This window comes from Pleurodeles waltl, chromosome 10 (assembly GCF_031143425.1).
Source record: "Pleurodeles waltl isolate 20211129_DDA chromosome 10, aPleWal1.hap1.20221129, whole genome shotgun sequence".
In the NCBI taxonomy this organism is placed as follows: domain Eukaryota; kingdom Metazoa; phylum Chordata; class Amphibia; order Caudata; family Salamandridae; genus Pleurodeles; species Pleurodeles waltl.
The window spans coordinates 565269450-565281872 of record NC_090449.1 but is presented as its reverse complement, the minus strand read 5'-3'; the positions used below and the strand labels follow the sequence as shown (position 1 = coordinate 565281872).

General features: G+C 44.5%; 1 protein-coding gene across 1 annotated transcript; it reads right to left on the bottom strand.

Moving 5' to 3' along the window:
* Positions 1 to 7094: 7094 nt before the first annotated feature.
* Positions 7095 to 10289, bottom strand: LOC138261709 (uncharacterized). The gene is made up of 2 exons (XM_069210996.1): positions 7968 to 10289; positions 7095 to 7441 (listed from the first exon to the last, which is right to left on the bottom strand). The coding sequence occupies exons 1-2, from the start codon at positions 9113 to 9115 to the stop codon at positions 7330 to 7332; spliced, it is 1260 nt and encodes a 419-aa protein (XP_069067097.1). The 5' UTR covers positions 9116 to 10289; the 3' UTR covers positions 7095 to 7329.
* Between the last annotated feature and the right edge of the window lie 2134 nt (positions 10290 to 12423).

The window sequence follows — 12423 nt, the reverse complement described above, 5'->3', positions numbered from 1 at the left end:
AAGACCGCCGCGTGGATTCGTGGGTCGTAATAGCATGGGTGTGTTTCTGTTGGCGTGGAGGATTTGTTTCCGCATGTTTATCGCTGACCTTTGGTGTGGCGGTGTTGTGTGGATGTCTGATTTTCGGCGAATTCCGAGATGTGTGTCATAATAGCTGTGGCGGTCTACCGCGGCCCCGGCGGTGTATTGGCGGTTTTCTGCACGGCGGTAAGCGCCTTATACCGCCAAGGTCGTAATGACCCCCTTAATGAGTGCATAGCTCAACTCAAGAGGAAATGACTCCTTATTTCAGGGCTCTAAAACCTTCTCTTTGCACATGAGAAGAAGCTCCTAATTAAAAGAGTGGCCCACAAAGTAACCAGAAACAATTCATCAGGAAGACCAAAGTAAAAATACTCCAGAAAATATTACGTTTACAAATTTCGACCACGTCTAAGGTATACTTGGAATTCCCTATGAAGCCTTGCAGTTCCATTGTCCTAACCCCCTATGTTAAACATTATATTGATCTCTGTCCATAATTTCACGTTAATTAATCCAGGGGACTGTTTTGCTGTGTTTGCGCTGTGGGTTGACTGCATATTCCAGCGTGTCCAGCAGATTGGAGGAGGGGCCGCTGTCACTATCACATTCCACATGATGTAAAGCGCTTCACTAAACCCCGACAATGTGAGAGTGGTTTGCTGTGTTTGCCACTGTAGAGGACTGCATATTCCAGCGTGCCTTGCAGATTGAAGGAGGGGCTGCTTTCACCATCGTACTCCATGCGCTATAAAATGTTTCACTAAACCCCATGGTGCTGGACGCGCCTGTGCAAAGACCGGGCCAAGAGTGGGCCCTTCTGTGCCAGTCCATCGCCAGACAAGTCTGGGCTGGGCCATCTCTCTTTACTCCTGCCTCTTTTTCAGGTAATGTCACACCATCAGTATTGCATCTTCGGTGGTGATATCTATACATCATAGGAAAGTGCAAGCCTATGGCGGCCCTTTCTGCAGCTGCTGGAACTAACTTGGATGGCTTTTTTAAGTGGGCTGAAGGGGTCAATTCAAAGAAGATTGAGCTGGCAGAATGCCACTTGTCACTCTCCTCTCCTCCCAGGGTCGCTACTAGTCCCACACTAGCCCGGCGGTCATACAAAACCGCCTTGCTTGTGGTGATCTTAATGCTGAGACGCTGGTATTAGGTCCTTAGTTAGTTGTGGATATGACTGTTGATGCTAGCTTGTTAGTGCAGGTTCCAGGAATCCCGCATAAATCCCAAAATAGTGGCATTGCCACTAGGGGGCTGTCAGGCAAAAGGAAGAAAGTAGCAACTGGGTCTAAACCTACAAGGCTCTGCGTCTCTCATCTTACCTTAAAGCTTGTCAAGGAGCCAGCAGTAGAAGACAGTCTCCAGGGGAAAATAAGTGCCCTCTATTGCAACCCTAAGGATTCTAACTTAAGTAAGATTTAACCTATTTATGCCCACCTGTTGGCCATCGAAGCCAAATTAGGCTGTTTAACCCCTCACCCAGCTGTCAATCAACCTATTGAGGTGCCACCAATTGTGGAGTATTAAAGTGTAAGGACTGCGTACAACCTTGCCGCCCATTGGGTTACTAATCAACCTGCTGCGGGTGTTTGGTGTGCAATGCTAGATTGAGATCACTGAGGGAGGACCTTGAATTTAACAAATGAACCATTAGAGAGTATGCAGATGTTCTCTTTTCCCCGTCAATGCAGCCCTATCTTGAGTGGACTGGTGGCTCATCTGATAGGTTATTGTTTACCAGGTTTAGGCTACGATTTGTAAAGTGGCACCTCAGCTTCCCCCATGGTCAGTTTATTTCCTCTAAAGTCTTGTTATGCCCACGAGACGAATCCTCACGCAGTCTCCTGCATTTTACTTTTTTTTGCAAATTTACTGAAAGCAGGGGATTAAGGCCCATATTTATACTTTTTGACGCAAAACTGCGCTAACGCAGTTTTGCGTCAAAAAAATTAGCGCCGGCTAACGCCATTCTGAAGCACCATGCGGGCGCCGTATTTATTGAATGACGTTAGCCGGTGTTAGCCGCCGGCGCCGTCTGGTGTGCGTTAAAAAAAAACGACGTACACCAGGCAGCGCCGGCGTAGGGGGATATGGGGCTTGGGCATCAAGAAATGGGGCAAGTCAGGTTGAGGCTATTTTTTCACCTCAACCCGATTTGCGCCATTTTTTTCTCACTCCCAACCCCCATAGAAATGACTCCTGTCTTAGCAAAGACAGGAGTCATGCCCCCTTGCCCAATGGCCATGCCCAGGGGACTTCTGTCCCCTGGGCATGGTCATTGGGCATAGTGGCATGTAGGGGGGCACAAATCAGGCCCCCCTATGCCACAAAAAAAAAAAAAAAAAAACTTACCTGAACTTACCTTAATGTCCCTGGGATTCGTCCCTCCAGCCTTGGGTGTCCTCCTGGGGTGGGCAAGGGTGACAGGGGGGGTCCCTGGGGGCATGGGAGGGCACCTCTGGGCTCCTTCAGAGCCCACAGGTCCCTTAACGCCTGCCTTTTGCAGGCGCTAAAAAACGGCGCAAAAGCGGCCGTACATCATTTTTTTTTACCCGCCCACTCCCGGGTGTGAATTTTGCCCGGGAGTATAAATCCGACGCACATGCTTCGGAGTCGATTTTTTAGACGGGAACGCCTACCTTGCATATAATTAACGCAAAGTAGGTGTCCACGCTAAAAAATTACGCTAACTCCATGGACTTTGGCGCTAGACGCGTCTAACGCCAAAGTATAAATATGGAGTTAGTTTTGCGTCGAAATTGCGTAAAAAAAAAACGATGCAATTCCGGCGCAAACGAAGTATAAATATGCCCCTAAATCTTTGAGATCAGCTCGTGTGTATTTAATACAACTAGATTCTCCCTCTAACTGTATTAATATGTGCTCCTTTTTTTTTTAAAGTGCAGTCAGCAGAAGAAAGTCGTTAATGTTTCAATTGGATGAATTAATCCCTGGATGAAAATTATCTGTATTTTAATGGATTCACGCTGTGATCTTGGCACTATGCGTTGTACTTTCACTTGTACCCTTCTGCTTTGTAAGATAATAGCCAGTGTGTGACTTCAGGCTTGTGATTGAATTAACTCCTGTATGTGTGTAGCCTCACCGGCAGTTGGTTTTTATAATAACTTTTTTTAAACTTCATTTTGCATGTATGTGTTGGATTGTGATGCCAATTTAGTGTGCTTTTATGGTCACATTTGTGTCCAAAATAAATCGAATTTGAATATGAATTCAGTACGTCTATTTGAGAAATAATATGATAGTGTTCTGTTGATGACACACCACATTAAGTCCAACAAAACTCCTCAATATTATCAACTCAACCTAATCTAAAAGTGTTGTGCATGAAAGAAGGGCATGGCCATTGTAATAAGTTTAACTGCTAAACCACCAGTCTAATGTTTGTTCGCAAACTCACATATCATAGATCCATACTTCTTGTTCTAACCATTGGTGCTAAATAATTGTTACAACTAAACTCCATTAGTGCTAGCTCTAATCTACTTGGTTCTCTCACTTACTTCATTGTATCATTAAAAAAAGAGAATACAACGAAATGGAAAATTAGAAGGGATAAGTAGCATTCAAAAAAGTTACATTGTTAAAATCCCACAGAATCATGTCATATTTGCAAATTCTAAAGATATACAAATGCTCTAACACGAGGAGAACGTGTAGAAAAAGATGCAAAACAAGTATTGGCTGTACCACTACAAGACGCTGTTTTACTAAGTTAAATTGGTTCGTTAGTTTCCATGAATTTATGCTATTGATTTTTGTTTGTGGAAATCACGTATTTTCTTTGTGTCCTAACATAAATTATGGTTAGTGATGTAATGACCATGCAAACTCATTTTTAAATGAATTATCAATAGCAATAAATCTTCATAATTGGACTTAAGAGTAATTTAATTTTGGTTATTTCTTTAGGTGCCTCCTTTAATTATTTTTTGAGATCCAAATTTAGGTGTCAGAAGGCAACTACCAATTTGGGTGCAGTTTCACCCCAGGACAGGACTAGCCTCTTTTTAGCCCAAATGTAATCTTTGTAATGATAAGGCTAAAAATGTTAATTTGATTGCCATATTTTCTTTGTTTAGTCACTCTATGTTTTTGACACTGTTTGGACTAACAGAGCGTATAAGGAAAACTTTCCACTTCTTCCTGGTATATGTTGTAACTGTGGATGCAAAGGATAAGAACTGTAGAGAACCATCTGAGAAGGAAAACAAAATATGTAGCATTAGCTCCATAGCGTCTGTATGCCTCTGCAAAGGACAGTGCTCACACATTTTAGTAGCATAGCAGGAGCCAAGCATGAGTGATAGCTTGTTGCTCCATAAGACACCATTAGAGAGAAGCGTAAATAAGGTATTGATGTCCCTACTTTTAAAAGTGGCTTATACAATAGCGTCATTGATTATATATTGTTAGACGTCAGACTATGACCTCTCCTAAGGGACATGAAAGTAGATACCCAATTTGACAGTGATCATAACTCCCCGATTTTGACTTTATAAAGGCCAGCATTACCTAGGGGAAAAAACTGTTTGGCAACCCTAGCTGCAGAACCAACTCTAGGTAATAACCGCTGTTACATATCATGGCCGACTTTAGTGTCAAACCAAAAGTGATACTCTGTGATTTATGGTCCCCTTGTGCGCCATCTCTCACAACATGTCAGCCATCTTCTCTCAAATATCCTGATTCTTAGTATACATAATAAGTTATTCAATAACTTACAGAAACTATTTTACAAAGAAGGATGTAAGAAGCCTGGGAAGGGTGCTACTATTAAATGGTTTGGCACGGGCTGCAAGGCAGCCAAGATTAATCTGAGGAATGCAGTCAAACAGTGTGATAGAGAAGGAATATAATTAGCTAGATGGAATTATAGCTTTGCCCTTAATAGAGCCAGGAAAAATGGGATGAACCGATCTGGTAGGAGAAGCTCGCCACTGCCAAAAAGAATGATAATCGGTCATTTGGGTACTTAGCCATGCAAACTGAACCTGTCAGTAAGAATTCATTTAACTATCACATCCAACCTGACAGCTGGGTCTCTCATTTCACCAAGATATATGTCCCTGAAGATTCTGTGTCCCCCATAATGCAGTTTAGCTAATTGTTAAAGTCACATCATCTGACATTGGGGAAGAGTAGCATGATAGTGTAGTTACCTTCAGTTTAGAAGATACGACCAAGGCAATTGAATATTTAAAATGTGCCACAGCACCAGACCCAGACAAAATTCCGGGTGATCTATATAAAACTTAGCCCTTGATCTGGACTATTTATATAAATTTGCTGTCTAATGCTATCTCGGAGGGCAGAGCAATTCTGCGATCCTGGACAGGTGCAGAGATAATTCCACTCTGCAAGAAAGGTGATGCTAGTGACCCCTTAAATTATTGACCAATAAGCCTGATTGATAATCTTCAAAAGATCTTTGCCAGGCAAGTTTTAGATAAACTACTTGCTTGGGTAGATGGGGGGAGATTCCTGTCACCTGTCCAGGCTGATTTCCATCTGCGGACTAGTACCTGAGGTCAAGTTTTTAGGTTGGCTACTCTCTATTGGAAATATGTGTTTTTATCCAAACAAAGATTATGGGGGTCATTACAACATTGGCGGTAAAAGGCGCTTACCGCCGTGCAGAAGACCGGCAATACACCGCCGCCGCCGCGGTAGTCCGCCACAGCTATTATGACACACATCTCGGAATCCGCCGAAATACAGACACCCACACAACTCCGCCACACCAAAGGTCAGTGTTAAAGTGGCGAAAACAAAACCTCCACCTCCACGTCAACAGAAACACGCCCATGCTATTACGACCCAGGAATCCACGCGGCGGTCTTTCAACCGCGTGTAGTGCTTTCCTCTTATTTTAGTTTCTAAGCACTAACATAACACAACAGAAATGCACTTCTGAGGTCAAAGAAGACTTTTATTGTTATTTTATTCTTCCCCAACCACAATGTTTATGAATGAATGACGAATTAGTAGCTTTCAAGTCCGCGTTAATCAAACAAAATATATCAGTTTGCAATATACACAGCAGGTTATATTTATAAGATATTGTATGCAAAGCAAAACAAATACTTCACCGTGTAGGAACTATTTACAGCTACATCTTTCTAAGGTCTGCAAGCTGGGGACCCCTGTCAGCCGCGAGAAAGAGTGTCATCTACCCACACGGGATGCTGGCAACTGGCGCCAAGCTCCAGCACGAGGTCCGGCAGATTCGAATCTGACTCTCTGCAGCCTGTTACATTCGTTACAAAGGTGTGCCCCCTCCCCTCAGACCTGGGAAACTGAGCAAGCCTTTTGGAGACTGGCCAGGTCTCCAAGACTACTCCTGTTCCCAAGCTCAAGGGAAGAGAAACAACGCCCATGTACTCTCTCTTATCAGGTCTAGTCTACTGTGAGAGCAAAACATCTTGGTTCTCTGGTGCAAAAACACAGCTTGGAAAAATACAGAACTATTCTCAACTGCAATGTCTAACTCCACGTTAAAGGCAATGGGCAGCTAACCTAAATATCAAATGCAATGTCATGTTAAAGGCAATAGGCAGCTAACCTAAATATCAAATGCAATGTCTAGTGTCATGTCAAAGCCAATAGGCATCTAAGCTGAATACAAAATGCAATGTCTTATATCATGTCAAAGCCCATAGGCAGCTGAGCTGAATATAAAATGCAATGTATAATATCATGTCAAAGCCAATAGGCAGCGGAGCTGAATATCATGTCAAAGCCAATAGGCGGCTAAACTGAACAAAACATACCATGTGCTACTGGTGAACATTGAGCAACTAATATGCGCAGTGGTGAAACACAAAGTCATTGGTCAAAACAAACTTTATCAAATGGCAGGACATTCCGCCCTTTGACCAATGAATTTTTGTTTCACATATCTCATATTTCAAACAAAAAAAAAAAAACATCAGTACAAAAAAAACATTATGATCAAAGCAATCCCTGTAAAGCAATAGAAGTGAATTAACACATTGATCTCATAACCTTTCACATCAGATACATCTACATAGAAAAGACTGGGCAATTTTTTTTTTTTTTTTTTTTCTGAATGAGTCTCTAATTCAACAGTGTTAGCAATTTGATGTGGCATGAGTTCTGCTCATGTAAAGGTGCACGGTCCACCTGAAAGGTTTTCTGGAAGGTAAGCAAAAGTCAGAGTTCCATACGAGAGGGGAAAAAAAAAAAACACAGCAAACAAGTTGAACTTGAACTGAAGGCGCAGTTTGCGCAAAATGGATCCATGGTGCTGGCACTTTACTCAGCCCGGTTCAGGTTGGGGATTCGGTCCCTTCCCCGACCCCACACGCACACACCGGAAGGGGGACCACACAGCGCACTCAGGGACAGTGGCGAAACGTGGTAGGATCTGCAAAAGAAACAAGTATGACTTTTCTTGCAAATAACATTTTTCATTTAAACTGCACCCTTCCTCTTTCTTTCCCTGTTTTATAATCAGCAGGACGTTTTTGGGGCCCTTTGTTATATTTTCTGCAGGTTCTGGAGGGTCACTTGGGGCTTCAGCCCACACATCAGTACTGAGGTTTTTATCTGCTGCGCCACAGCTTCCTTTTTCTTGCACTGTCAGAAGGGCTGGGGCAGACTCATTCTTTACCAAACCTCCATTCACTGCACTTTTGTCAATTTGGGCCATTCTGTCTCCAATTTGTATGAATGAATCAGATTCTTTTCTAGGTATCAGCATAATTTCGATTTTTCCTTGGTAATTTGCAGCAATCACTCTCCCTAAAACCTGATCAATTTGCCATTTCTGTTCTGGTAACTTTCCTCTCCCCAACTGCTCTGTGACTGCTTGCATGACAGATTGCTTTTGTGCGTGCTGCACAGTTTTTATCAAATCTAGGGGAATGGGCATCTCTCTCATCTCTGCCCACCTGTAAGTGGCCTTTTCACATTTCTGGGGCACCCACATAGCTATCCCCACTAAGGCAGAATTCTGGGTGAACACTTCTCTCTCTGCATTTTTCTCATTAACATCTGCAAGGTAATTGAACCAGTTAGGTGCTAAAACATTATCAAAGAACCAAAAATCTGCATAAAAATGACACATCTCACGTAGCTCTTGCTTTAAAATCTGACACACATTATACAACGCTGTTCCTTCTAATGTGCCAGAAAACAACATTTCAGTCAATGAATCATTAGTAAAACAAACATGCTTTTTATCTTCAGTGGACACGAATTCAAATGGTGCACACAATTTCATTGGTAATTCTTTTATCTGTGGTACTCTAGCCCTGTCTTGCAAGTACCAGATCCATTGTATGATTCTAGCTAGGGGCACTATTTTCTTCCCTTGTTCATGATTTAAATGTACATAAGTATTTCCTTCTTGCACTGCGCAGAAACCTAAAGTCTGCATTATTTCATTTGCCAAATCACAAGCGCGCAGCTGCATATTATTTTTCACAGTGACCATGTACAAAAGTGTTAGGATTTCTCTCAAATGAGGGCTATTCTTTTTCCAAAAATCAAACAAGCTAATGAAACTCGGGGTGTCTTGCTCTAAAATCCTTCGTTTTACTTGTGCATTTTGCAACGGTAACTCGTAAATCACATTCTGGTCTCTCTTGTTCATGTTATCAGTTAAGGAATGCATTTTGGCTGCCAAAAACCCTGGCTCACACGGAAACTCAGTGCAGCTCGGAGCTGTCTTAACCCCCTCATTACTGGAATGGGACAAGGAAGATTCTTCAAAAACAGCCCTTTTATAACTTTCCGTCTTATTTTGAATTATTGTATCCTGGCTAATTTGCTCACGTAAATTCCTATTTTCATGTTCCAACTTCCTACATTTCTCCTGCATTTCTCTGTAAGCAGATAAAGGTATCCAGACCTTTCTGTCATCATTACTTCCAAAACACACGTTTTCTACATATATACAACGGGAATTATTTCTCAAAACCTTATCAGGCCTTTTAGCTACACATGCATTTTCTTCTGTAATTCCCCAAACAGAAAACAATTCACAGTTTTTCTTAGCACCATCAGGCAGTTCATCAACACATGTATTCTCAGACATGGTCTGCCGTGCTACTGTGATTCTCCAAACAGAAAACAATTTCTGTAATTCTCCAAACAACAAAAAACAATTACACTTTTAAAGTGTGCACTTAGAAATCTACTAACTCGTCAAACCCCTTCTTAATCACCTCTTAATGACCGACACCCCACGACCTCTGGTACCAATTGTAGTGCTTTCCTCTTATTTTAGTTTCTAAGCACTAACATAACACAACAGAAATGCACTTCTGAGGTCAAAGAAGACTTTTATTGTTATTTTATTCTTCCCCAACCACAATGTTTATGAATGAATGACGAATTAGTAGCTTTCAAGTCCGCGTTAATCAAACAAAATATATCAGTTTGCAATATACACAGCAGGTTATATTTATAAGATATTGTATGCAAAGCAAAACAAATACTTCACCGTGTAGGAACTATTTACAGCTACATCTTTCTAAGGTCTGCAAGCTGGGGACCCCTGTCAGCCGCGAGAAAGAGTGTCATCTACCCACACGGGATGCTGGCAACTGGCGCCAAGCTCCAGCACGAGGTCCGGCAGATTCGAATCTGACTCTCTGCAGCCTGTTACATTCGTTACAAAGGTGTGCCCCCTCCCCTCAGACCTGGGAAACTGAGCAAGCCTTTTGGAGACTGGCCAGGTCTCCAAGACTACTCCTGTTCCCAAGCTCAAGGGAAGAGAAACAACGCCCATGTACTCTCTCTTATCAGGTCTAGTCTACTGTGAGAGCAAAACATCTTGGTTCTCTGGTGCAAAAACACAGCTTGGAAAAATACAGAACTATTCTCAACTGCAATGTCTAACTCCACGTTAAAGGCAATGGGCAGCTAACCTAAATATCAAATGCAATGTCATGTTAAAGGCAATAGGCAGCTAACCTAAATATCAAATGCAATGTCTAGTGTCATGTCAAAGCCAATAGGCATCTAAGCTGAATACAAAATGCAATGTCTTATATCATGTCAAAGCCCATAGGCAGCTGAGCTGAATATAAAATGCAATGTATAATATCATGTCAAAGCCAATAGGCAGCGGAGCTGAATATCATGTCAAAGCCAATAGGCGGCTAAACTGAACAAAACATACCATGTGCTACTGGTGAACATTGAGCAACTAATATGCGCAGTGGTGAAACACAAAGTCATTGGTCAAAACAAACTTTATCAAATGGCAGGACACCGCGGTATTCCATTGGCGGTATACACCGCCGCGCTCAAAATACACACATATCTCCAAAACACCGCCACATTGGACAATTCGAAATACACACACCTGATACACATACAAACAGCACTCCCACACACCCAATACAATATAAAACACACACCCACATCACCCACAAACCCCTACGACCAAAATTCACAGACGAAGGCCAGAGAGACAGCACAGCCAAGACAACACCACCATACAGAGGCACACAACACCATCACCCACACCACATCCACGCACAAAACACCACACACCACTACACATCACCACACTCATCAACACTCACACCGCCCCACACATCACACACACCACCCCATGTCACACCAAAGACACCCCCGCTTTTCCGAGGAGGAGCTCAGGGTCATGGTGGAGGAAATCATCCGGGTAGAGCCACAGCTATTTGGCTCACAGGTACAGCACACCTCCATAGCCAGGAAGATGGAGCTATGGCGCAGAATCGTGGACAGGGTCAACGCTGTGGGACAGCACCCAAGAAATAGGGAAGACATCAGGAAGAGGTGGAACGACCTACGGGGGAAGGTGCGTTTAACGGTCTCCAGGCACAACATCCTGGTTCAACGGACTGGCGGCGGACCCCCACCTCCTCCCCCAGAACTAACAACATGGGAGGAGCAAGTCTTGACCATCATGCATCCAGAGGACCTCGGAGGAGTCGGTGGAGGATGGGACACTGGTAAGTCAAATCTTAACTATTATATCCCCCACCTTACCTGCATGCTATCACACACCCCCACCCTCACACCCTCCCCTATCACTCCAACTCCTCACTAATGTACTAATAACACAAACCACACATCCCAACACCAAGCCCTGCATGACACAACTAAGCACGGTCACCCCTCACTAAAGCATGCCCACTGCACATACCCATAACACCCCCTAACCATCATCACACAAGCCCCCACACAGGAATGCCTGCACTGGGGTACACAGACACCCACCCATTGCACACCATCACACACACAAATGCATTAATCATGCTCTTATGCCCCTGCAGGAACCCGAAGGATCGTCACCACACCAGAGGGTCCAGACAACACCACTCCACCCACAGAAGAGGCCCACAGTGACGATAGCAGCTCTGCCCTACTGGATCCTGATGACCAGCTCGGACCATCGTGGGCCTTGGGACAGTCGGTTCCCCTTGCACAGGCACACCCCAACACTGACCTTCCACCCTCTGGTAACACCAGCACAGCACCCACCCAGCGGGCCCATACCTCCGTACCCAGGACAGGTCAATCAGCGGTGTGTCCACCACTACAGGGAACCCAGGAGAGCCCACCACCCCAACAACAACAGGGACCTGGGGGCAGTGGTAGTGGGCACATGGTCCAGGGGACGGAGGCACAGGAACACAGGGGAACTGGGAGGGCTGCTGTGCGACAGGGGGCGGACAGGCCAAGGGAACCCACTCTCCACGAGGCCCTATCCTCCATCATGGGAGCATACCACCACTCCCAGGAGACGATGGCCACGGTCCTGGCCAAGTTTCAGGAGACCCAGCGCCTGCAATACAAACTATATTTGGGGTTCAGGGAGGAGCTCAGGACCAGCAGCTCCGCCCTTGGCACCATCGTAGGGGTGCTGAAGGACATGCAGAACACCATGAGGGACACTGTGGCACTCCAAGGGGCCCCTGACACTAGCCAGGACGATAAACTGCCCACCACCTCCGCCGGCGCTACTGGACAGGACGCCCCACCACAGGACCACCACACCAGCACCCCACCCCCTGCAGACGGAGAACCACCACGCAAGCGGTCCCTGAGAGCCAGGAACAGGACAGAGCAAGATGGCAAGACCCCCGCCAGGAAATGAGACCACCCTGATTGTCCCCCCACTGACCCACTTTGTTACCTTGTCCATACTTGAACTGCCCCAGCTCCACTTCCTATGCCCAGATGGGCAGTTCACCTGTGAGACTAATAGACTGGACTCTGCCATGGACATTCCTCCGCCATCACCCATCCTCATATTACAACCCCCTCCCATTTCTGAGCACTTCAATAAACACCCATGAAACACAAAACAATTTGGAGTCAGTCTGTGAGATTGTAAATATGTATTATCAA